At 43.7% G+C, this 26,424-nt stretch overlaps 1 protein-coding gene across 2 annotated transcripts in view; it reads right to left on the reverse strand.

The window, feature by feature from the left end:
* The window catches only part of TCP11 (t-complex 11), a 47,061-nt gene extending 20,877 nt beyond the window's left edge, over nt 1–26,184 (reverse strand). Inside the window, exons 1-4 of one of the 2 annotated variants that reach the window (XM_069564162.1) lie at nt 26,126–26,184; nt 25,693–25,830; nt 20,989–21,085; nt 12,041–12,161 (exon numbers count right to left, since the gene is read on the reverse strand). In XM_069564162.1, the coding sequence (XP_069420263.1) occupies nt 12,041–12,161; nt 20,989–21,085; nt 25,693–25,816 (342 nt within the window). In that variant the 5' untranslated portion in view covers nt 25,817–25,830; nt 26,126–26,184. The remainder of the gene's footprint in view (nt 1–12,040; nt 12,162–20,988; nt 21,086–25,692; nt 25,831–26,125) is intronic. The other variant, XM_069564163.1, reaches the window with a different exon arrangement.
* Nucleotides 26,185–26,424: the final 240 nt, after the last annotated feature.

Raw genomic sequence — 26,424 nt, forward strand, 5'->3', positions numbered from 1 at the left:
ACACCCCAAAAAGATGTCCTTTTCATTATAGGGGACTGGAATGCAAAAGTAGGAAGTCAAGAAACACCTGGAGTAACACGCAAATTTGGCCTTAGAGTGCAGAATGAAGCAGGGCAAAGGCTAATAGAGTTTTGCCAAGAGAATGCACCGGTTATAGCAAACATCCTCTTCCAACAACACAAGAGAAGACTCTACACATGGACATCACCAGATGGTCAATACCAAAATCAGACTGATTATATTCTTTGCAGCCAAAGACAGACAAGCTCTATACAGTCAGCAAAAACAAGACTGGGAGCTGACTGTGGCTCAGATCATGAACTCCTTATTGCCAAGTTCAGACCTAAACTGAAGGAAGTAGGAAAAACCACTAGACCATTTAGGTATGACCTAAAGCAAATCCCTTGCGATTATATAGTGGAAATGACGTATAGATTCAAGGGATTAGATCTGATTAGAGTGCCTGAAGAACTATGGACAGAGGTTTGTGACATTGTACAGTGATCAAAACCACCCTCAAGAAAAAGAAATGCAAAAAGGCAAAGTGGTTGTCTGAGGAGGGCTTACAAATAGCTATGAAAGGAAGAGAAGTGAAAGGCAAAAGAGAAAAGGAAAGATATACCCGCTTGAATGCAGAGTTCCAAACAATAGCAAGGAGAAATAAGAAAGCCTGCCTCAGTGATCAATGCAAAGAAATAGAGGAAAACAATAGAATGGGAAAGACTAGAGATCTCTTCAAGAAAATTAGAGACACCAAGGGAACATTTCATGCAAAGATGGGCACGATAAAGGACAGAAATGACACGGACCTAACAGAAGCAGAAGACATTAAGAAGAGGTGGCAAGAATACACAGAAGAACTGTACGAAAAAGATCTTCATGACCCAGATAACCATGATGGTGTGGTCACTCACCTAGAGCCAGACATCCTGGAATGCAAAGTCAAGTGGGCCTTAGGAAGCATCACTAGGAACAAAGCTAATGGAGATGATGGAATTCCAGTGGAGCTATTTTAAATCCTATAAGATGATGCTGTGAAAGTGCTACACTCAATATGCCAGCAAATTTGGAAAACTCAGCAGTGGCCACAGGACTGGAAAAGATCAGTTTTCATTCCGATCCCAAAGAAAAGCAGTGCCAAAGAAGGTTCAAACTACTGCACAATTGCACTCATCTCACATGCTAGTAAAGTAATGCTCAAAATTCTCCAAGCCAGGCTTCAGTAGTACGTGAACCGAGAACTTCCAGATGTTCAAGCTGGATTTAGAAAAAGGCAGAGGAACCAGAGATCAAATTGCCAACATCCGCTGGATCATGGAAAAAGCAAGTGAGTTCCAGAAAAACATCTACTTCTGCTTTATTGACTTCTGCTAAAGCCTTTGACTGTGTGGATCACAACAAACTGTGGAAAATTCTTCAAGAGATGGGAATACCAGACATCTTACCTGCCTCCTGAGAAATCTGTATACAGGTCAAGAAGCAACAGTGAGAACCGGATATGGAACAACAGACTGGTTCCAAATTGGGAAAGAAGTACGTCAAGGCTGTATATTGTTACCCTGCTTATTTAACTTCTATGCAGAGTACTCTTAATGAGAAATGCTGGGCTGGATGAAGCACAAGCTGGAATCAATACTGCCGGGAGAAATATCAATAACCTCAGACATGCAGATGACACCACCCTTATGGCAGAAAGTGAAGAAGAAATAAAGAGCTTCTTGATGAAAAGTGAAAGGAGAGTGAAAAAGTTGGCTTAAAACTCAACATTCAGAAAACTAAGATCATGGCATCTGGTCCCATCACTTCATGGCAAATAGATGGGGAAACAATGGAAAGTGACAGACTTTATTTTCTTGGGCTCCAAAATCACTGCAGATGGTGACTGTAGCTATGAATTAAAAGATGCTTGCTCCTTGAAAGAAAAGTTATGGTTAAAAGTAGAGACATTACTTTGCCAACAAAGGTCTGTCTAGTCAAGGCTATGGTTTTTCCAGTAGTCATGTATGAATGTGAGAGTTTAACTCTAAAGAAAGCTGAGTGCCGAAAAATGATGCTTTTGAACTGTGGTGTTGGAGGTGACTCTTGAGAGTCCCTTGGACTGCAAGGAGATCCAACCATTCCATTAAGGGAAATCAGTCCTGAATATTCACTGGAAGGACTGATGCTGAAGCTTAAACTCCAATACTCTGGCCACCTGTTGCAAAGAACTGACTCATTAAAAAAGATCCTGATGCTGGGAAAGACTGAAGGTGGGAGAAGAGGACGACAGAGGATGAGATGGTTGGATGGCATCACTGACTCCATGAACACAAGTTTGAGTGAACTCCGGGAGCTGGTGATGGACAGGGAGGCCTGGCGTGCTGCAGTCCGTGGGGTCGCAAAGAATCGGACATGACTGAGTGACTGAACTGAACTGACATATGGAATCTAAAATAATGGTACAAATGAATTTATTTACAAAACAGAAACAGAACCACAGATGTAGAAAACAAACTCATGGTTACCAGGGTGGAAAGTAGGAGGCAGAGGAAAGGTATAAACTGGGAGACTGGGATAGACAATATACGCTATTATATATAAAATAGTAACTAATAAGGACCTACTTTATAGCACAGGGAACTCTTCTCAATACTCTACGACCTATATGGAAAAATAATCTAAAAAAGAGAGGTTATATGTATGACTGACTATTTTGTTGTACAGCAGAAATTAACACAATATTGTAAATCAACTATAATCCAAAAAAATTTTTTTTTTAAAGTTCAGTTCAGTAGCTCAGTCATGTCCGACTCTTTGCAACCCCATGAATCGCAGCATGCCAGGCCTCCCTGTCTATCACCAATGCCCGGAGTTCACTCAGACTCACGTCCATCGAGTCAGTGATGCCATCCAGCCATCTCATCCTCTGTTGTCCCCTTCTCCTCCTGCCCCCAATCCCTCCCAGCATCAGAGTCTTTTCCAATGAGTCAACTCTTCTCATGAGGTGGCCAAAGTACTAGAGTTTCAGCTTTAGCATCATTCCTTCCAAAGAAACCCCAGGGGTGATCTTCTTCAGAATGGACTGGTTGGATCTCCTTGCAGTCCAAGGGACTCTCAAGAGTCTTCTCCAACACCACAGGTCCCTCAATTCCCTAAAGAATATTATTTATCTTTGTCTAGGGACCAGTGATAGTTCAAGGGTTTAGGGGATCAATGATAGCAGCAGTAAGTATATCATTTTCTACACAGATTGAGATAAAGAGATAAATAAAATCAAGGGGTATGGTAAAACAGAAATGCAAGGTACACAGATATAAAATATACACTGTCACATGGTGCTAAAGTACTCTCTAAAAATCTTTTTTCATTTTCACTGTATTCATCTATTATTTTGGCTGCACCGAGTCTTCGCTGCTTCTGCACAGGCTTTCTCCGGTTGCGTCAGGCGGTGGCTATGCTCCGTTGCGGCGGCTTGTGCTGCAGCGCACAGGCTCTAGGAGTGCCGGCTCCAGCAGCTGCCGCGCCGGGCTACAGCGCGCGGGCTCGGTTGCCGCACGTGGGCTTAGCTGCTCTGCACCATGTGGGATCTTTCTTGACCAGAGATTGAACCTGTGTCCCCTGCACTGGCGGGTGGACTCCTATCCACTGAGCCACCAGGGCACTCTGATGAGGTACTCTTAATTTACCAAGGCAAGCATTTTTGACACTTAAATTTTACTTCAAAGAATGAAACAGGCAAAGGAACTATTAAAAGCCCCTTGAAATAACTTATTAACAGAAAAATACATAAGTTCCCTGTGGACAGAGACTGTCTTATTCACATCTGTGCCTCGGTAACATACAGATATTAGTGATGGTGAGGAATAGGGTTAGTTATTAATAATTGAATGGAATACTGTATCGTCACAGCAAGGTCCCAATTATTTAGCTTCATCTTGAACAAGTAAAACTTGCCCCGCGCTGTCCATTTAACTGACAAACTATACCAGTTATGCATCCGGAGCCTCTCAGTTCCAAATCTGCCCATCAGTGCCTACTCTGGGAAATTGCGCTGGGCCCTTTAGGTTTCCTTTGCGGGCCGGCACAGTGCTATGTTCTGCCGGCAGAGGGTGCTAAAGAGACACGGCCAGAGGAAGAGGCTCTCTCTCCGGGCTCCGGGGTGCTCCTCCCAGCAAGTTCCCGCTGCACAGCAGCCTCTCCTTGTTCAAATCACCCTGTGGTTTCTTTGGCCCGAATGCACCCTGACTGAAACAAAATCTGCACAGTGAGTGAGGTTTGAACTCAAATGGCCACACGTCCAGTGGATCTGATGAGCAGAAAGTAGCAAGTACTTAAAATGTCTCAGAAAAACATGCAAACTGGAGCCTGGCAGATAATCCCTGTAAGAATGGGCAGCCCATGACCTCAGGGAAGTGATTAAGAGTTTCAGTGATCTGAGCCTGTCAAGCGATCCACTCCAAGATGAAAGATAAGCTGCTGCACATCAAACAACCCATCATGAAAAAAGGCAAAACCCTTGTCGATCTTTGTGGATTTTCAAGGTAACATACACCACATTTGAGACTGTGACGTTCATTTAGAGTCACTCACAAGGCTGCCAGTTTCAAGTGGAACCAAGCAAAACTCAGGCCCTGCAGCAAGCCCAGCCCAATCCAGGAGACTCGATGATTCCGGAAGTGTCCCTGGCAAGTTGAGGATGCTGTACACACTCTCTGGGCAAGTACCAACAGGAGCAGCACAGCACAGACTTCTAGGATTTGGGAGCACATCTGCGCCGTCTTCTGGGGATAACTATTTGCCTTTGGAGAAGTCGTTTCTGGCTCGCCCTTGACCCTTGGGAGAAAGCAAACACCTTAACACAGGACAGTGGGCGAGATGTGGCCTGAGCGTCCCATCAGGTGTTGTCTGACTGACCTAGGCACAAGACTGGACGTGCACACAGCCACCTATCGTCAGATGAAAATGGCCCACAGGAGACCAAGCATATACCGGCGTAAGGAGAGACACACAGCACACTGGAGTACAGAGCACAGAAATAAGACCTGGACATGTGGCCACAGGAGTTTTGAAAACAACGCCAAGGCCATTCAATGGGGAAAGGACAGTCTTTTCAACAAATGGTATCGGGGAAAACTGGATATCCACGTACAGAAGAGTGAAGTTGAACCATACCTACACCAAATAAAACATAACTCAACTTGGGTAGAAGACCTAAACATAAGAGCTTAAGTTCTGAAAGTCTCAGAAGAAAACAGGAGCAAATCTTCACAATTTTGGATTTCACAAGATATGACACCAAAAGCAGAAGTTACCACAGACTAGATGAATTTGGCTTCGTTAAAATGAAAACATTTGTGCATCAAGGGACACAGCAAGGAAAGTAGGGGGGGAGCTACCCAAGAATGGAAGAAAATATCTGCAAATCATTTATCTGACAAGGGTCAAGGATGCAGAATGTTTAAGGAACTTTTACAACTCAACAACAGAAAGACAACTCAATTTTAAAATGGGCAAAGGACCTGAGTAAACATTTCGCCAAAGACAACGCAGAAGACAGCGCCAAGCAGAGGGCGATGCTCCTCACCACTGGCCACGAGGGAAATGCACGTCAAGACCACAGCAAGACTCCACGTCAGACGCGGCCGCACCAGGGGAAGAGGGCTAATGGTTTCAAAATGGAAAAATACATGCTGAAAAGTAAGTGAAAATGTTGAGAAACAGGAACCCTCCTACATTTCTGGTGGGAATGTAAAATGGTAAGACACCGTGGAAAACACTCTAGTGGTTTCTCAATAAATTAAACTTTATCACATGACTCTGCAATTCCACTCCTGGGTATATATTCCAAAGACTGGAAAAGAGATGCGCAAACAAAGACTTGTACACAAATGTTGCCGCAGCAGCACTATTCACAACAGCAAAAATGTGAAAACAACACAATGCCCAACAACAGATGCATGGATAAACAAAATGTAGTATTATCCACACAATGGAGTATTTTCAGCCACAAAAAGAGATGAAGCTCTGATCCACGCTACAGTGAGGATCAACCTTGAAAACATTTTGCCAAGTAAAATTTGCCATATGCTTAAGGACAAATGTTATATGATTCCACTTATGTGAAGTACTTACAGCAGTCAAATTCACAGACACTGAAGATAAAACAGAAGCTACCAGGCACTGAGGGAAGAGGTATATGAGGAGTTACTGTCTAATTTTGTTTGCGAGGATGAAAACATTTTGCAAATGGATAATGGTGATGGTTGCATAACACTTAAATGCCACTGAATTGTAGCCCTTAACATTATTAAAATGGCAAAAATTTTACGTTTACCATAATAAAAAAAATCCCCCAAAACACAAACAACTAAGTCTGTAATGTGGCGCTGCTCCCCCAGGGAGGATGAGCCAGCCACCTGGTAGCAGACGATTTGTTTAGGACCTCTTCCTTCACTGAGGAGGCAAAGACTCACCCTCAAAGGAACAAACACATTCTGAATATAAAGCTGTCTTCTCTACTTCTGTTAAGCACCAACACCCATGTACTCACAGAATCTCACAGAAGGCCTTATCTACCGTCTGGGTTCTGGCAAGCCCCACAGCATTGGATCTGATCAAGGAACTCCTTTTATAGCCAAGAAAGTATAGCAATGGGTTCATATCCACATGCCCCGCCATGGAAAGTTGACTGATCTTAACTGAAAAGTGGAATGGCTTATTGAAGACTCAGTTATAGCATTAGTTGAGAGATAACATCCTGAACTGAAGAAGTTCTGTCTTGCAAGATGCAATATATGCTTTGAATCAAAACTATTATGCAGTGCTGTTCCCTAAAGTGAGCAGACTTGGTCCCAGAATCAGAGGTAGAAGTAGGGCTGGCTGCTCTCTCTATTATATCTAAAAACTCACTTGCAGAACTTTTGTTTCCCATCCTGCCAACTTCGGGCCCTGCTGATGTGGGAGGAAAGCTTGCACTGGTTTCACAGAATTTGAAAGTAAGACAGCCCCCTAGACAGAGTATTAGAAAGTAGAGACATCGCTTTGCTGACAAAGATCCGTCTAGTCAAAGCTATGGTTTTTCCAGTAGTTGTGTATGGATGTGAGAGTTGGACTATAAAGAAGGCTGAGCACTGAAGAATTGATGTTTTCCAACTGTGGTGTTGAAGAAGACTCTTGGACTGCAAGGAGATCAAACCAGTCAATCCTAAAGGAAATCAACCCTGAATATTCATTGGAAGGACTGATGCAGAAGCTCCAATACTTTGGCCACCTGATGCAAAGAGCTGACTCATTGGAAAAGACTCTGATGCTGGCAAAGACTGAAGATAAAAGGAGAAGGGGCAGCAGAGGATGAGATGGCTAGATAGCATCACCAACTCAATGGACATGAATTTGAGCAAATTCCAGGAGACAGTGAAGGACAGAGGAGCCAGGTGTGCTACAGTCCATGGGGTCGCAAAGAGTTGGACACAACTTAGCAACTGAACGACAACAATATCACTGAGCCAACAAGGTAAAAAAGGAGTTCCTCTCTGGACTAGAATAACTGATCCTGAGTACCAAGAGGAAGCTGGGCTGCTGCTACACACTGGGGGCAAGAAGGACTGAGTCTGGAATCTAGAAGATTCTGAGGTACTTCTTGGTATTTCCATACCCAATAATAAAGGTCAAGGGGAAACCACAGCATACAAACAACAAAAGGAAAATGCCTGAGCACTCAGACTCTTTGGCAATGAAGGTTTGGGTCACTCTGCCAGATAAAGAACCCCAAGAACGGAAGAAAGGGAAATATCGATGAATAGTAAGAGGAAACCACAGATTCCAACTACAGCCCTGTGACCTTACAGAAACAAAGACCATGCACTTTCTCTCTGCTTCTCACAAGCCTGGGTTTATTTGTACATGCTATTCTCTTCTCTCTCCATTACTATCTGTAATTTTCATTCATATTGGAGCATAACTGATTTACAACATCTTGTTAGTTTCAGGTGTACAGCAAAGTGGTTTCAGTTATCTTTTTCAGATTCTTTTCCCATGCAGGTTGTTACAGAATATTGAGTCGGTTGTGGTGCTTTACAGTAAGTCCTTACTGATTGTCTACTTTTTCATATTTATTAACTTATTTTTCTGTGCCAGGTCTTAGCTGCATGCAGCATGTGGGACCCAGTTCCCTGATCAGGACTCGAACCCAGGTCTCCTGCATTGGGAGCATGGTGTCAGCCTCTGGACCACCAGGGCACTCCCAGATTCTATACACTGTAGAGTGTAGATATTGCTGCACATGGCATTACTTCGTTCTTTTTATGGCTGAGTAACATCCCACTGTGCACATGTACCATCTCTCCTCTACCCATTCATCTGTCTAAGGACGTTTAGGGCGCTTCCATGTCTTAGCTACAGTAAGTAGTGCCGCAGTGGATACTGGGGCACGTGCGTCTTTTGATTATGGTTTTCTCTGGATATATGCCCAGAGGTGCGATTGCTGGATCATGCAGTAGCTCTGTTTTTAATTTTTTAAGGAACCTCATTATTATTTTATAGACAGGTTGTTGGAAGTTAAATTTTACACTTTAGCCTAAAGGTAACAGAATATTCTCAATATGCCAGCATAACAATATGCCAAAATAACTCAATATGTCAGCAAATTTGGAAAACTCAGCAGTGGCCACAGGACTGGAAAAGGTCAGCCTTCATTACAATCCCAAAGAAAGGCAATGCTAAAGAATGTTCAAACTACTGCACAATTGCACTCATCTTACTCGCTAGCAAAGTAATGCTCAAAATTCTCCAAGCTAGGCTTCAATAGTATATGAACCGAGAACTTCCAGATGTTTAAGCTGGATTTAGAAAAGGCAGAGGAACCAGAGATCAAACTGCCAACATCCATTGGATCACTGAAAAAGCAAGAGAGTTCCAGAAAAATATCTACTACTGCTTTATTGACTAAACTAAAGCCTTTGAGTGTGTGGATCACAACAAACTGCAGAAAATTCTTAGAGATGGGAATACCAGACACCTGACCTGCCTCCTGAGAAATCTGTATGCAGGTCAAGAAGCAACAGTTAGAACGGGACATGGAACAACAGACTGGTTCCAAATTGGGAGGGAGTACGTCAAGGCTGTGTATCGTCATCCTGCTTATTTTACTGTCTATGCAGAGTACGTTATGAGAAATGCCGGGCTGGATGAAGCACAAGCTGGAATCAAGATTACTGGGAGAAATATCAACCTCAGATATGCAGATATCACCACCCTTATGGCAGAAAGCAAAGAGGAACTAAAGAGCCTCTTGATGCAAGTGAAAGAGAGTGAAAAGCTGGCTTAAAACTCAACATTTAAAAAACGAAGATCACAGCATCCAGTCCAGTCACTTTATCCCATCACTTCATGGCAAAGAGATGGGGAAACAATGGAAACAGTGACAGACTTTATTTTCTTGGGCTCCAAAATCACTGCAGATGGTGACTGCAGCCATGAAATTAAAAGGCGCTTGCTCCTTGGAAGATAAGCTATGACCAACTTAGACAGTATATTAAAAAGCAGGGACATTACTCTGCCAACAAAGGTCCATCTAGTCAAAGCTATGGTTTTTCCAGTGGTCATGTATGGATGTGAGAGCTGGACCATAAAGAAAGCTGAGTGCTAAAGAACTGATGCTTTTGAACTGTGGTGTTGGAGAAGACTCTTGAGAGTCCCTTGGACTGCAAGGAGATCCAACCAGTCCATCCTAAAGGAAATCAGTCCTGAACATTCATTGGAAGGACTAAGGCTGAAGCTCCAATACTGTGGCCACCTGATGTGAAGAACTGACTCATTTGATAAGACCCTGATGCTGGGAAAGATTGAAAGCAGGAGGAGAAGGGGACGACAGAGGATGAGATGGTTGGATGGCATCACCTACTCAATAGACATGAGTTTGAGCAAGCTCCGGGAGTTGGTGTTGGACAGGGAGGCCTGGCGTACTGCAGTCCATGGGATCACAAATAGCTGGACATGACTAAGCAACTGAACTGAACAGAATATTCAGTGGGACAGTGACTGAAGATATCCAGAGCAACAGATATAACAACCATTGGGACTGTGACTTTCTTCATTTGGGGAAAAAGATAAGAACTTGTAAGAGACATAGCTGTGTCTTTTGTCTTTTTTTTTGGCCATGCCTTGCAACTTGTGGAATCTTAGTTACCCAACCAGAAATTGAACCTGGGCCCTTGGCAGTGAAAATGAGAAGTCCTAGCCACTGGACCACCAGGGAATTCCCTGTATAGCCATGTCTTATTATGTAAAAACAGAACTGTTTTCAGGAATTTGAATGTGAGTAGAAGGGTATATATGGAAGCTGAGTAACCAAAGGAATGGAATGTGACATTTATCAATTTATTGCCACTCAAATCCTCTTTAAATCCACCCTTCCCTTCTCTGCTCTGAGAAAATGAAGTCCTTTAAATATTTTTCCTTTACCAGATGGAACAATTTTGTTTTGTCTGTAGATTGTACTTTTTCTTCTGGATTTACCATGTAGTGTTAATTCTCATTGTACAGCGAAGTGATTCAGACTACAGATACACATGTAATAAAATTCTTTTTCATATTCTTCTCCATTATGTTGGGCTTCCCAGATGGTGCTAGTGGTAAAGAACCTGCCTGCCAATGCAAGAGATGTAAGATACGTGGGTTCGATCCCTGGAGGAAGGCACAGCATCCCACTCCAGGATTCTTGCCTGGGAAATCCCATGGACAGAGGAGCCTGGTGGGCTACAGTCCATGGGGTCGCAAAGAGTTGGACATGACTGAAGTGACTCAGCACACAAGCATACACATGATTTATAACAGGATATTGAATATAGTTCATGTGCAATACAGTAGGATCTTGTTATCTATTTTATATATAGCGGTTTGTATCTGCTAATCCCAAACTCCTAATTTATCCCCTTTCCTTTTCCCCTTTAGTAATCTTAAGTTTGTTTGGTGAATAAATTTATTGGTAGCATATTTTAGATTCCACATATAAGTGATATCATATTTGTCTTTCTGACTTACTTTGCTTAGTATGATAACCTCTAGGTTCCCCTGCTGCTGCTAAGTCACTTCAGTCCTGTCCGACTCTGTGTGACCCCATAGACGGCAGCACAACAGGCTCCCCCGTCCCTGGGATTCTCCAGGCAAGAACACCAGAGTGGGTTGCCATTTCCTTCTCCAGTGCATGAAAGTGAAAAGTGAAAGTGAAGTCACTGAGTCGTGTCCCACTCCTAGAGACCCCATGGACTGCAGCCTAGCAGGCTCCTCCGTCCATGGGATTTTCCAGGCAAGAGTACTTGGAGTGCGTTGCCACTGCCTTCTCCATGTTGTGGCAAATAGCATTATTTCATTCTTTTTATGGCTGAATAATATTCCACTATGTATATGTACTCCCCATCTTCTTTACCCATTCCTCTGCTGATGGACATTTAGGTTGTTTACAGGTTTGGCTACTGTAAACAGTGCTGCTGTGAACACTGGGGTATATGTCAGAAGGTACTATTAATTAGTTTTCCTGGTTCTGGAAGCTCTCACAGCAGGCTCCTGTAGTCCATGTGGCTCTATAGGCAGCTGGCTCCTGCAGCTGAGAGGTTTCTCGAGTACTGGACTCCTACAGAGCAAGTGGCTGCTTCTCCAGGGCTCGGCTCCTGGGGCACAGGCGACCACTCTGGCAACCAGCTCCTGCCATACATGCTGGTCAACAGCACACACAGGCCAGAGAGCTCCCTTGGCACAGCCATGCCCTCAGATGAGTCACTGAGTTCTTGGGTGTTCCCCCTACCCTAGGGCTTTTATCTCATATTCCAGCAGAGTTTTCTCTGCTTCTTACTAGCCCAAAGCCTTCATTTCTCCAATTCCCTGTTATAATCATTTTTATATTAAAACTTCTTTGTTGAAATTACTGAGTGATTTCTGTCTATTGATCCTAGACTCTGACTGATTCATGGACCATGTTCAGTTGGGATTTGCTGGCCACTGACATTCCAGTGAGTGGGAGCTGTCCAGAAACTTTATATCTGCAAAGGTAAGGTTTGCCACTCACCTCTTTAATTTCCTTTAGAAGTTCAAGAGCACAGTTGAAGTCTGGCGGAGTAGCTGACAGTCTCTCCTTCAGATGCTCCCAAAAGGCATCGTGCATGGTCTCCCTGATCCTGCCTTCCAAACTGTAAGGGGGTTAAATGAACAAATTATCTTCTCCACTCAAAAACTGCCATAAGGTCACTATCTACTAAGCCCCAAATGATATTTGATTTAAAAAAAATTATACAGACAAGGGAAGGCCAGGAACTAAGTATGGAGGGCAGCAAAGCTGAACAAGCTGGGGTTTTAGACTTGGATGTCAAGGGCACTGGCACAACCTCTCAGAAGGGCTCCTCACGGTCTGGCGCAGCCACTTTCTGCAGTAGGAAGAACCCTGAACAGAGATCAGGCTGAACGTTAACACTGATTCCGCATTTAGTGTAGAAAAGACGTGACTTAGTTTCCCTTTACGTACACATACAGCAAAGAACTAAGTGATCTTTCATTTTCTTATAGACTTAAATCTAGAAAAGGATTTTCCTTCTTCGACAACATCTGACTATCTATTGCCGGGAGAAATATCAATAACCTCAGATATGTAGATGATACCACCCTTATGGCAAAAAGTGAAGAGGAACTCAAAAGCCTCTTGATGAAAGTGAAAGAGGAGAGTGAAAAAGTTGGCTTAAACCTCAACATTCAGAAAACGAAGATCATGGCATCTGGTCCCATCACTTCATGGGAAATAGACGGGGAAACAGTGGAAACAGTGTCAGACTTTATTTTAGGGGGCTCCAAAATTACTGCAGATGGTAACTGCAGCCATGAAATTAAAAGACATTTACTCCTTGGAAGGAAAGTTATGACCAAACTAGATAGCATATTAAAAAGCAGAGACATTACTTTGCCAACAAAGGTCCGTCTAGTCAAGGCTATGGTTTTTCCAGTGGTCATGTATGGATGTGAGAGTTGGAGTGTGAAGAAAGCTGAGCACCGAAGAATTGATGCTTTTGAACTGTGGTGTTGGAGAAGACTCTTGAGAGTCCCTTGGACTGCAAAGAGATCCAACCAGTGCATTCTGAAGGAGATCAACCCTGGGATTTCTTTGGAAGGAATGATGCTGAAGCTGAAACTCCAAACTTTGGCCACCTCATGCGAAGAGTTGACTCATTGGAAAAGACTCTGATGCTGGGAGGGGTTGGGGGTAGGAGGAGAAGAGGACGACAGAGGATGAGATGGCTGGATGGAGTCACTGACTCAATGGACGTGAGTTTGGGTAAACTCCAGGAGTTGGTGATGGACAGGGAGGCCTGGAGTGCTGCGGTTCATAGGGTCACAAAGAGTTGGACACGACTGAGCGACTGAACTGACTATCTATAGGTACTTCCAAATCAGCACATCTAAAACTGAATTCACCATCTTTCCCATCCAAACCTGCTCCTCCTGTGTTCCTAATCTCAGTGGCACTACCATATAGCCAGTCATGGAAGCCAGAATATGGGTCTTTTTTCCCCTTCCAGAAACAAGCAGCAGCAAAGGCAGTTCAGTTAGAAAGGATGATCTTTTCAACAAATGGTGCCAGAACAACTGGACATCCACATGGAAGAAAAATGAACCTAGACACAGACTTTTAATCAATACCTTCCACAAATATGAGCATAGACCTTAATGTAAAAAACAAACTCTAAAACTTCTAGAACAGAAGAAATCTATGTGACCTTGGGTTTGGCAATGACCTTTTAGATATACCACCAAAAACAAGATCCATGGAAGAAAAAAACCTGGTAAATTGGACTTCATTAAAATTAAAAATTGCTCTGTGAAAGTCACTATTAAGAGAAGGAAAAGAGAAGCTCCAATCTTTGCAAAGCACATATCTGATAAAGAACTAGTATCCAAAACGTACAAAGAACTCTTAAAATTCAAGAATAAGAAAATAATCCAATTTTATTTTTTTCAAATTAATCTCCTGCAGTACAGCTAGTTTATAACATTGTGGTAGTTTCTTCTAAACAGCAGAGTCAGTTATACATTTACATATATCTGCTCTTTTTAAAAATTCTCTTCCCATGTAGGTCATTACAGAACAACACAATTTTAAAACGGGAAAAGGTCTGAACAGACACCTCAGCAAAGTATATGTAGAGATGGCAAATAAGCACATGCTCAACCTTGTGCCTCACTGCTGCTGTTCAGTCGCCAAGTCGTGTCCGATTGAGACCCCATGGACTGCAGCACATCAGGCCTCCCTGTCCCTCACCATCTCTCAGAGTTTGCCCAAGTTCATGCCCATTGAATCAGTGATACCGTTCTATCATCTCATCTTCTGTCACCTTGTTCTCATTCTGCCTTCTATTTTTCCCAGCATCAGGGTCTCTTCTAGTGAGTCGGCTCTTCACATCAGGTGGCCAAAGTATTGGAGCTTCAGCATCAAGTCCTTCCAATGAGTATTCAGGGCTGATTTCCTTTAGGATTGACGGGTTTGATCTCCTTACTGTCCAAGGGACTCTCAAGAGTCTTCTCCAGCCCCTCACTTCAAATGCATCAATTCTTCAATGCTCTGCCTTCTTTATGGTCCAGCTCTCATATCCATACATGACTACTGGAAAGACCAAAACCTGGACTATACAAACCTTTATAGGCAAATGATGTCTTTGCTTTTTAATACACTGTCTGTTTGTCATAGCTTTCCTGCCAAGAAGTAATCATCTTCTAATTTCATGGCTGAAGTCACCGTTAGGGAATTATAAATTAAAGTAACAATGAGATACCACCACACACCTATTAGAATGGCCAAAACCCAAAACACTGACAACACCAAATGCTGACAAGGGCAGGGAGCAACAGGAACTCTCATTCCCTGCTCAAAGGAATGCAAAGTGGAAGACCGTCACTCTGGAGGATGGTGCCACAGTTTCTTACAAAATGAAACATACTCTTTCATACAATCCAACAATTGTGCTCCCTGGGACTTAGTCAAAGGAGTTGAAAGCTTATATCCACAGAAAAACCTAAACATGAACATTTATAGTAGCTTTATTTTTTGCCAAAGCTTGGAAGCAACCAAGATGTCATTCTGTATGTGACGGATAAATAAACTGTGGTATATCCAGACAATGAAGTATTTGTTTTTGTTTAGTCGCTAAGTAGAGTCTGACTCTTGTGGCCCCGCAGACTGTAGCCTGCCATGCTCCTCTGTCTATGGGATTTCCCAGGCAAGAATACTGGAGTGGGTTGCCATTTCCTTCTCCAGGGGATTTTCCTGACCCAGGGATCGAACCCGCATCTCCTGCACAGGCAGGAGGATTCTTTCCACTGAGCCACTAGGGAAGCCAATGGAATAGTATCCAACACTAAGAAGAAATGCACTATCAAGCCCTCAAGAGGCATGGAGGAAACTTAAATGAGGTGTTTTTTGGCCATACCGTGTAGGATCTTAGTTCCCCAACCAAGGATCAAACCCATGCTCCCTGCACTGGAAGCACAGAGCCTTAACAACCGGGCCACCAGAGAAGCCCCCTAAATGCAGATCGCTAGCTGAAGGAATGCAACCTGAAAAGGCTACACACTGTATGACTCCCGCTGTAAGAAATTCAGAAAACCTACAGAGATTGTAAAAAGATCAGTGGTTGCCACAAGTTTCAGGGGGAGGGAGGGAAGGATGAATAGATAGAACATAGGGAATTTCAGGGCAGTGAAATTACTCTGTATGATATGGAAATGATGAATACAGAAACGGTGAATAAATGTCATTATAGAATTCTGTCACAAAAAGTGAATAGCCCTGTAAACTTCAGTTAATAATAATGCATTAATACTGGATCATAAATTGTAACAAATAAACCACACTAATGTAAGATGTAAATAGAGGAAACTGTATGTAGGAGAAAGGAGGGAATGTGAGAACTATTTTCCATAAAATTAAACTATGCTAAAAAATTGTCTATTACTTTTTTAAAGGAATTCACTTTCCTCTGAATGCTTATTTAAGTAACTTCTCTGACCAATATACTTAGGCTAATAAGAAGAAAAAGAACGATTTGAAAATTCTGAGGCTGCACCTAGTCACTGCCAATAGTGATTGGTTTTCTGGAATCAAACATCCCCTCTTCATAATGCATGCTCCTTGAAAAACAAAAAAGAGACAATACAAAGATGAATAAAACAAAGATCAAAATTCCTCTCCCAACACTGCAATCTCAATCAGCAACGGTAACCAACCATAATCTAACAGTCGATTGCGCACTAGAATTGGTCTTAAAGCTTTTCTCCTCATCCTATTCATCCAATCCATCTTCCAAGTTCCATAAATTGTTTTTGAAATGTCTCTGAAATCATCTGCTCCTACCATCATCTCTTACCTACACTACTACAAAGGGCTATTAACTGGTTCCTCTCCCTTCAGTCTTGTCCCTTTTAATCTGTTCCCCACAAATTCATTCTAAATTCAATGACTTTTCTAAGATGCAATCCTGATTATGAGGTCATGCTCAGAGTCAATTAGGGGCTTCTTGACATCAGCAGCACAAACAACTCATATGACCCTCCTGATACTGCTCTGCCTCCCTAACTTCTCTCCTCCTACTTCGTAACACTTCATGCTCCATCACACCAAGACACTTATTCAGTTCACACTGTGCCTCCAACCCGTGTCCTCGGCCAGGAGCATTCCTTCCCACCCAGACCACCTCTAAGACTCAAGTCATCATAGGCAAACCTTGTTTCTTAGGCAGCTGAGAACTTTAATTAAACTCCATACAGAGCTCTAAGTGAACTTAACAGTCACTTTCTAATTCAACTGTCTCTCCTACAAAAGTGTCCTGACAGCAAAGACAGGACCTTATTTGTTCATAGCTATAGTTACCTCTTGGAGAAGGCAATGGTACACCACTCCAGTACTCTTGCCTGGAAAATCGCATGGATGGAGGAGCCTGGTAGGCTGCAGTCCATGGGGTCACGAAGAGTCAGACACGACTGAGCAACTTCACTTTCTTTCACTTTCATGCATTGGAGAAGGAAATGGCAACCCACTCCAGTGTTCTTGCCTGGAGAATCCCAGGGATGGGGGAGCCTAGTGGGCTGCAGTCCATGGGGTCACAAAGAGTCAGACATGACTGAAGCGACTTAGCAGCATAGTCACCTCTATCTCCAGAAGTCAGCAATTTTTCCTGTCACATAATAAGGACTCAACAAATGCCTGATGAATGAATGGCCCAAGTAAGGGATTTCCCAATTAATACAACTGTAGGTAACATTCTACTTTTGCTTTATTCACTACGCCAAAGCCTTTGACTGTGTGGATCACAACAAACTGTGGAAAATTCTTAGAGATGGGAATACCAGACCACCTGACCTGCTTCCTGAGAAATCTGTGTGCAGGTCAAGAAGCAACAGTTAAAACTGGACATGGAACAACAGACTGGTTCCAAATAGGAAAAGGAGTATGTCAAGGCTGTATACTGTCACCCTGCTCATTTAACTTCTATGCAGAGTACATCATGAGAAACGCTACACTGGAGGAAGCACAAGCTGGAATCAAGATTGCCGGGAGAAATAGCAATAACCTCAGATATGCAGATGACACCACCCTTATGGCAGAAAGTGAAGAATAATTAAAGAGCCTCTTGATGAAAGTGAAAAGAGGAGAGTGAAAAAGTTGGCTTAACACTCAACATTCAGAAAACTAAGATCATGGCAACTGGTCCCATCACTTCATGCAAATAGATGGGGAAACAGTGAAAACAGTGACAGACTTCATTTTTTGGGGCTCCAAAATCACTGCAGATGGTGACTGCAGCCATGAAATTAAAAGATGCTCGCTCCTTGGAAGAAAAGTTATGACCAACCTAGACAGAATATTAAAAAGCAGAGACATTACTTGGCCAACAAAGGTCTATTTAGTCAAAGCTACGGTTTTTCCAGTGGTCATGTATGAATGTGAGAGTCAGACTATAAAGAAAGCTGAGCACCGAAGAATTGATGCTTTTGAACTGTGGTGTTGGAGGTGACTCTTGAGAGTCCCTTGGACTGTAAGGAGATCCAACCAGTCCATCCTAAAGGAAATCAGTCCTGAATATTCATTGGAAGGACTGATGCTGAAGCTGAAACTCCAATACTGTTGCCAACTGATGCAAAGAACTGACTCATTAGAAAAGACCCTGATGCTGGGAAAGATTGAAGATGGGAGGAGAAGGGGACAACAGAAGATGAGATGGTTGGATGGTATCACCAACTCAGTGGACATGAGTTTGAATGTACTGGAGGAGTTGGTGATAGACAGGGAAACCTGGCGTGCTGCAGTACATGGGGTCTCAAAGAGTCAGACATGACTGAGCGACTGAACTGAACTGAGGTAACATCATCCTATTAGGCCAAAGTGAAGTCAACTGCCAATAAGGAGTGACTTCAAACTTCACTTATTCAGGTTTATGCATTATATCTACTGCCACTGGCCACTTCAAAGTGATTTTGTGTTTCCTCTAATAGTTTGCCAGAGCCTTTATTTTGAATATGCTTTTTCTTTTTTGGGGGTGCTATTCGTTGTGGAGACCTCTTCCTAGAGGCCTAATAAAAATGCATTTGTATGAAGCCTGTGCATGTAGGTAGGTTTGAAGCTAGGAGGATTTTGTTTAGAATACTCTTTTGCATGTAAAGCACACTTCTTCCCTGAAATTTTTATGGGAGAGATAAGTGAGCCAAACACATTCTGTTGAAGGGAAATCTAGTCAGTTGCTTGAAAGAATACAGCCCAGATAAAATAAGGACTGACTAGGTTGAAAAGAAATGAACTCGTGATTTCAGAGTTGCTGCTTTGACAGTGCTTAAAGATAAATACTGCAGGAGAGTTTCAGTTTCTGCTGTGTTCACCGTCTCTCCTGAGGTCTGACACATTGAAGGTACGCTTGCATTTGACACACAGCACGTTCAGTGACGGCTGCTCACCTAGCACAAGACACGATGGAGAAGGCCTCGGACACGGAGCAGACGACCTCTTTCTGTTCTGCAGTGTATCCCGGTGCCATTTTTCGTGAATGTGGTCAGGTAGAGCTGGTTTTGCTGTTGAGCTCTGGGGGGGTGTTTTTTTGGTCTCTTTTGGTGGGGTAGGGATGGGCTAAAGCCACAGGAAGAAAAATGTGATATATGTCTCCAGTATTTTGCCTTTGTTTTGTAAGAAGAGTTGAACTAGTTTTGATACCAAGAATAAATGGTGGAAAATGAAAAAAAAAAAAAAAACACCTTGACTTCACCCTTTTTCCTGATGTGAACCTGAACTGCCTTACTTGAGAACCCAGCTCTGAGCAGTACCGTCTCCCTGCTTCATCCTCCCTCTTTCACTTCCTCTACTCATTTCTTTCCCCTCTCCTGACAGCAACAAATGTGTCTAAGCAGTGAGAGAGATGCGAGAGGATCTGGGCTTTGGTGAAAACCTGTCCCCAGAGAAGCTGTGCTTGGCGTGGCCATCTGTTGGTGAGAGCAGACCAGAGCATGAACACCAGGGCAGCAACTTGGGGCGTAGAACATCTCCTGAAGCTGACAAATAACAAAGGCATTTGAGGAAACTGAAGAATCACAAGCTGCCACTGTGTATCTGTCCACTGGTGGGAAATCAGAACTGTTTTAAAATGTAAAAATCTGACACTGAATTTACCCACTGTAAACTAGCAAGTCATATTAATACTTACAATGGTTCTTATTTAGTCATTGCAATATCAATATAAATAAGAAGAATGAAAAATAAGGCTTGATGGGGATTGGGGAGCATTGTTTATCAACAGCATTCTGATCCTGATTCACAAATTAAGCTAATTTATGAAGCAGGGTGGGGGTGAGGGGACAGTTGAAAACACCACTATTATAAAAATTAATCTTTTCATCTTTGCCTGTTTAAATCTGCGGCCACATAATAGTAGGAGTCATGTGGTAGGCAACCAATATCCATAAAAAGACTCCAAAGATCTAGATCCCCAGTGTTCACCCTCTGGTGTGACCCTGTGCCCTCAAGTGTCGCCTGGATTTGAGGGTTCCTTTTTAGCAAACAAAATGTAGCAGAGGCCACAGACATCTCTGCTGAGATTAGGCAGCAAAAGACTGGTTTCTGTCGTGCTGGGTGAGGGAAGGCAGCTGCCATGCGGTGAGCTGCTCCATGGAGGAGCTCAGGGGGCAAGGAGCTGAGGGCGGTGTAGGCCAACCTCAACAGCCTGACAGAGGCTGTGTCAGGGAAGCCACGCCCAGATCCCCGACCCACAGAAACTGGGAGAGAACACTGTTTTAGCTGCTAAGTTTTGGGGTAATTTATCATGCAGCAATAGACAGCTACTACAGGCTAATTCCTCCACATGTGTCAGAGAAGAGCTGAAATGCACCTCAACTCTCAGTCTTAACTGAGGTCCTAAAGTCCCCTGGCGGCACAGAGGGTAAAGCGTCTGCCTGCAATGCGGGAGACCTGAGTTCGATCCTCGGGTTGGGAATATCCCCTGGAGAAGGAAATGACAACCCATTCTTGGATTTTTCCAGTACTCTTGCTGGAAAATTCCACGGATGGAGGAGCCTGGTAGGCTAAAGTCCATATAATCACAAAGAGTCGCACACAACTAGGCAACTTCACTTCAAAAGTCCCCTCCAGTATTCTTGCCTGGAGAATCCCATAGACAGAGGAGGCTGGTGGACTACAGTCCACAGGGTCACAAGGAGTCAGATATGACTGAAGCTCAACTTAGCACGCATGCAAAGTGAACATCCCAATAACTGCTTGGGTTTAGTCCCTGGTTAAATAACATTTGCTTCATGACCCTCTGGTACTAATAATTATAATTTATTACTCTTCTGTTCAAGTTGTTGAGACCTCTTATGGCTTAGATTCAAACACTGATTGCATTTGTAAACAAAAATGCTTCAAGTCTAGTCAGAAGGCATTTGCGCTAAATACCCGTAGCAGGGTGAATAAAATGGGAAAATCAGAAGAACCTGTACCTGCCAGGAGGCAAAACCTTCTCTTCCACGCGGAAATCACGATTCATTCCAATCTCGCTGCTCAGCTTGGAAACATCATTAACTGTATTTCTCAGGCCTGTGACAGAAAGAAGGTATGACGTACACCCAAAACTAATGTTCTATGTTAATTATATCTCAATTGAAAAAAAAAGAATGTAAGGTGGACACCAGTGAACTCACACAAGTCTGAATTGCGATTTTATTCAGAGATTCACCGTGAGTGGGCTCCAAACTGAGATTCATCCTAGTGACCTAACACACACTCCTCCAACCATTCTAGCCAATTATGTTTTCTGAACTCAAGGCCGCATGACAGAGCCTCTTAGTAGCCCAGTGTGGGGATAAGGGAGGACAAAGAAACTATTTTATTAAAAAGAAAAAAAACAACAGAAAATGAAACTGATTAAAAACCTTTCTCCTGGGATTTCCCTGGTGGTTCAGTGGCTAAGACTTCATGCTGCCAAAGTAGGCAGTCCAGGTTCCATCCCTGGTCAGGGATAGACCCCACATGCTGCAACTAGAGCCCACACATGACAATGAAGATGCCTTCTGCGCGGCACAGCCAAAAAAATTTTAAAAATTAAATTAAAAAGAAACTCTCACAAAGTAAAAAAATAAAGCAGCAAAAAAGTAATTTGCAAAAACAAACATTTATCTAAGGGTATTATGACTACATTCTCCTCTTCCTGTCTTTGATGGACATTAAATTCTCCACACAGAAGTGCTGAATGGTGTCAATTTCACTTGGTCTTCTAAAGTAGTTTCTAGAATTTAGGATTTCACAAACCAGTAAATTTCCAAAATGATTTTGAGCAAGGGACAATAACTCGCCAACTTTTTGTTTCGTCAAGTATGGACAGTATGAAAACAGCAAATAAAGAAACCACTCTACCACCACCAAAACTATCATTTCATAAAAAAAAAATAGTTTAACCTCCAAAAAAGTAGGAAGGGTCATAATAAAGATTGGTCCTTAAAATGAATCAACTTTAGGTTTAGGAAAAACTCACTGCAGTATCTTTAATTCATTCCACTAAATCTTGCTAGGAATTGTGTCACAAAAGGAAGCATCACTACAAACAAAGCTAGTGGAGGTGACAGAATTCCAGTTGAGCTATTTCAAATCCTAAAAGATGATGCTGTGAAAGTGCTGCACTCAATATGCCAGCAAACTTGGAAAACTCAGCAGTGGCCACAGGACTGGTGGCCACTAGAAAAGGTCAGTGTTCATTCCAATCCCAAAGAAAGGTAATGCCAAAGAATGCTCAAACTACCACACAATTGCACTCATCTCACACGCTAGTAAAGTCATGCTCAAAATTCTCCAAGCCAGGCTTCAGCAATACGTGAACCGTGAACTTCCAGATGTTCAAGCTGGTTTTAGAAAAGGCAGAGGAACCAGAGATCAAATTGCCAACATCCACTGGATCACTGAAAAAAGCAAGAGAGTTCCAGAAAAACATCTATTTTTGCTTTATTGACTATGCCAAAGCCTTTCACTGTGTGGATCATAAGAAACTGTGGAAAATTCTTCAAGAGATGGAAATTTCAGACCACCTGACCTGCCTCTTGAGATATCTCTATGCAGGTCAGGAAGTAACAGTTATAACTGGACGTGGAACAACAGACTAGTTCCAAATAGGAAAAGGAGTACATCAAGGCTGTATATTGTCACCCTGCTTATTTAACCTCTATGCAGAGTACATCATGAGAAACGCTGGACTGGAAGAAACACAAGCTGGAATCAAGATTGCCGGGACAAATATCAATAACCTCAGATATGCAGATGACACCACCCTTATGGCAGAAAGTAAAGAAATAAAGAGCCTCTTGATGAAAGTGAAAGAGAGTGAAAAAGTTGGCTTAAAGCTCAACATTCAGAAAACTAAGATCATGGCATCTGGTCCCATCACTTCATGGCAAATAGATGGGAAAACAATGGAAACAGTGACTATTTTGGGGGGCTCCAAAATCACTGAAGATGATGACTGCAGCCGTGAAATTAAAAGACACTTGCTCCTTGGAAGGAAAGTTATGACCAATCTGCTGCTGCTACTCCTGCTGCTAAGTCGCTTCAGTCGTGTCCGACTCTGTGGGACCCTAGACGGCAGCCCACCAGGCTCCGCTGTCCCTGGGGATTCTCCAGGCAAGAACACTGGAGTGGGTTGCCATTTCCTTCTCCAATGCTAGACAGCACATTGAAAGGCAGCACATTATTTTGCCAACAAAGGTCCATCTAGTCAAGGCTACAGTTTTTCCAGTAATCATGTATGAATGTGAGAGTTGGACTATAAAGAAAGCTGAGCGCCAAAGAATTGATGCTTTTGAACTGTGGTGTTGGAGAAGACTCTTGAAGAGTCCCTCGGACTGCAAGGAGATCCAACCAGTCCATCCTAAAGGAGATCAGTCCTGGGTGTTCATTGGAAGGACTGATGTTGAAGCTGAAACTCCAGTACTTTGGCCACCTGATGCGAAAAGATGACTCATTTGAAAAGACCTTGATGCTGGGAAAGATTGAAAGCAGGAGGACAAGGGGATGACAGAGGATGAGATGGTTGGATGGCATCACCGACTCGATGGACATGAGTTTGGGTAAACTCCAGGAGTTGGTGATGGACAGGGAGGCCTGGCATGCTGAAGTCCATGGGTCATAAAGAGTCGGACACGACTGAGCTACTGAACTGAACAGAGCACTAGCATTTGGGAACCATTGTTCTTAGTACAGACCTAGTTGATAACATTCTCATATAACAGGCATACATGGTAGTTATGATTACTTAGTATTAAGAGTCGTATACAGTAAATCATCTTCTCATGATCTTTCAATAAAGCTTCATAATTTGTTCACAAAAAAGTATTTGGCTCCAAGATGTGGAGGGGATATAAAAGCACTAAGATTAACCATTAGTTGATAACTGTTGAAATTGGGCGGTGACTAAATGGGGGTTCATCATTCCAGTCTCTATTTCTGTGTATGTTTCTTTTCTATATTTAAAAAGGTTTAAAAATATAAAAAGGAAAAATAATCTCAGAAGAAAGGTTTCATAGGCGAATGCCTTTGTTCTTAGAAGATACACAAAGTATTTAAAGTCTGACCCTATAACTTCAAGAAAAAATACCTGTCTATAATAAGCGAAAAAAACAATATGGTAGAGTATTAACAATGTGGGCAACCATTGTTTTTTTCAACAGAATTTAAATATTTCAAAATAAAAAGTTAAGGATAAAAGGTGACTGTAAAATTTATCAAAAAGGCACAGATGGCATTTCTGTTTAGGCAAACATAAAGGTGAAGTTAACCTTGGGTGACAGGAAGGTCTCTAGTTCATCAGCCTCTCTAAAGTCTTTAGTTTCAGGCAAAGTGGCAAAATACAGTCAAATATGCAAACAGACTTGCTGCTAATTCACCAAACACAAAATCAGAACTAAGAAAATCTTCAGAGGGAGACTGAGCTTCTTCCAGCAGTTTATTGAAGGACTGAGGAATACACACACAGAAACACTTCCCAACTTCAACAGATCAGAGCTCAGAACCTGCTTCAACAACACTGGTCTGTTGTCCAAAGTACCATAGCGCTATGCAACTGCTACAGCTGCAAAATTCAGGAACAGGGAGGGCTCAAAGAGAAATTAGACATAAAAAGTAACTAAACAGATTTTTAAAATCCAGATCCCAAGGGCAAAGACATTTTCAAAATAACTTGTAAGTAACTTAACCAGGTCACCCTGATATACAAAATTTTGAAATTTTTTAAAAAGAGGAATTTGGTTATTCAGGTTAGAGCTGTCTTGTCTATAGACTCATTTAAGTAACCTCCTCAAGAACTTAAATAGCCTAACCTGTTTCTACCAAAAGAGTGATTTGCCACCCCAGATCATGTTAGACATCTATTGAAAAGTACCTATGCCAAGGGAGGATTCCAAGCACCCAATTTGCTACTTTTCCTTAACCAGCAGCGACCCCGTGTGGCTACAAGAGAAAGAAATGGGACTGAATTTGAAGAATTTAACTCAGGTGGTTAAGGCACGTGGGCAGGCCTTCCGATTGAGGACTACTTAAATTATCTGGTGATTATTATAAAAGAAATGCTGGATGAATCCCAGTGAGATCAGACCTAAAGAGTGGAAGAGACTTTGTGCCCCACCAGGAACATAAAAGAACACTGTACTATTGTTGCTGTTGTGTGGAGTCAGACTCTTTGCGACCCCATGGACACCAGGCTTCCCCGTCCTTCACTATCTCCTGGAGTTTGCTCAGACTCATGTCCATTGAGCCGGTGATGCTATCCAACCGTCTCATCTCCTCATGCCCTCGATAAGAGTGAGGCCTCAGCAGCATTACTAATGCAGTCCACCAAGCACAGAGAGAACACAGGGATCATTTCAGGTCTTTAAACTCTACCCCAGGTATCTGCCATGTTCCACCTACGAATTAAAAATAACAGAACATAAACAGGGCTCTGAACTGAGCCTCAATCTTGTCCGATTCAAGAAATCGCTCCTGGGTCACGTCTTTTCTCCAAGACCCCAAACTCTCTGCAGATCTTCGGTTCAATAGGGTGCCTCTGGCCTGAAAGGAAGAGGCTGGGGTTGCCGGAGGTAAGGAAAGAGGGGACGAGAGGAGTGTGGCGGTTCCCACCCGACCCTCACTGAGCACACCCCGAGGGCCGAGGCTGGACCTACGAGAAGGGTGGTCTCTGAGGCTGCTCTTGTCTTCCCGGGTCGGTCCTGAGCTTTCGGGCTTACAGGGTCTGCTCTCTGCGTCGCCAGGGTCCTTCCCAGGCACGTTTTCCTTCACGTCCGTCATCCTGCTGATAGAATCTGGGTGGGGAAGTAAACGCGGGCGCTGTGGGCGGCGGGGAAGAGGGCGCTTCAACTACCGCGGGGGTTGGGGGTCTGGGGCCCGGCCCGTCGCGCCCGACGTGGACCCCACTGAGGGAGCTGGGCGGGCAGCTTCAGGGAGGGAAGCGGGCAGAACGGCCCGGAGGAAGGGGAACCCGAGAAGTGAGCGCTGCCTCCACAAGCGCGACACTGCGGCCAGAGCCGGGCGGCCTTCCCCGCCCGAAGCGCCGGCTCCGGGCCCCCACCAGGGCTCGGGCAGCTCCGGGGCCCTCACCTCTCCCCGGAGGCCCGCAGCCGCTCTTGCGTCGGCGGGGCGGAGGCCCTCCGCTAAGCGCGGGCCGTACCACCGCGGAGGGGCGGCGGGGGGCGGCGGCCGGCAGGGCCCGAGAGGCGGCGTGCAGGCAGGAGGGCCGAGCCCGGCCTCACCCCCCGCGCCCGCGTCAGGGTGGCACAGGCCGGGCTTTGAGCACAAACCCCGGCCCGTCTCCGGGGCGACGGGGCTGGGCACGTGCCGCCGCCGCGGCGGGCGGAAGCGGCGGTCGGAGGGCCTCTGTCCTCAAGGGCTCGAGGCCT

The sequence above is a fragment of the Ovis canadensis genome, chromosome 20 (assembly GCF_042477335.2).
Source record: "Ovis canadensis isolate MfBH-ARS-UI-01 breed Bighorn chromosome 20, ARS-UI_OviCan_v2, whole genome shotgun sequence".
NCBI classification, from domain to species: Eukaryota; Metazoa; Chordata; class Mammalia; order Artiodactyla; family Bovidae; genus Ovis; species Ovis canadensis.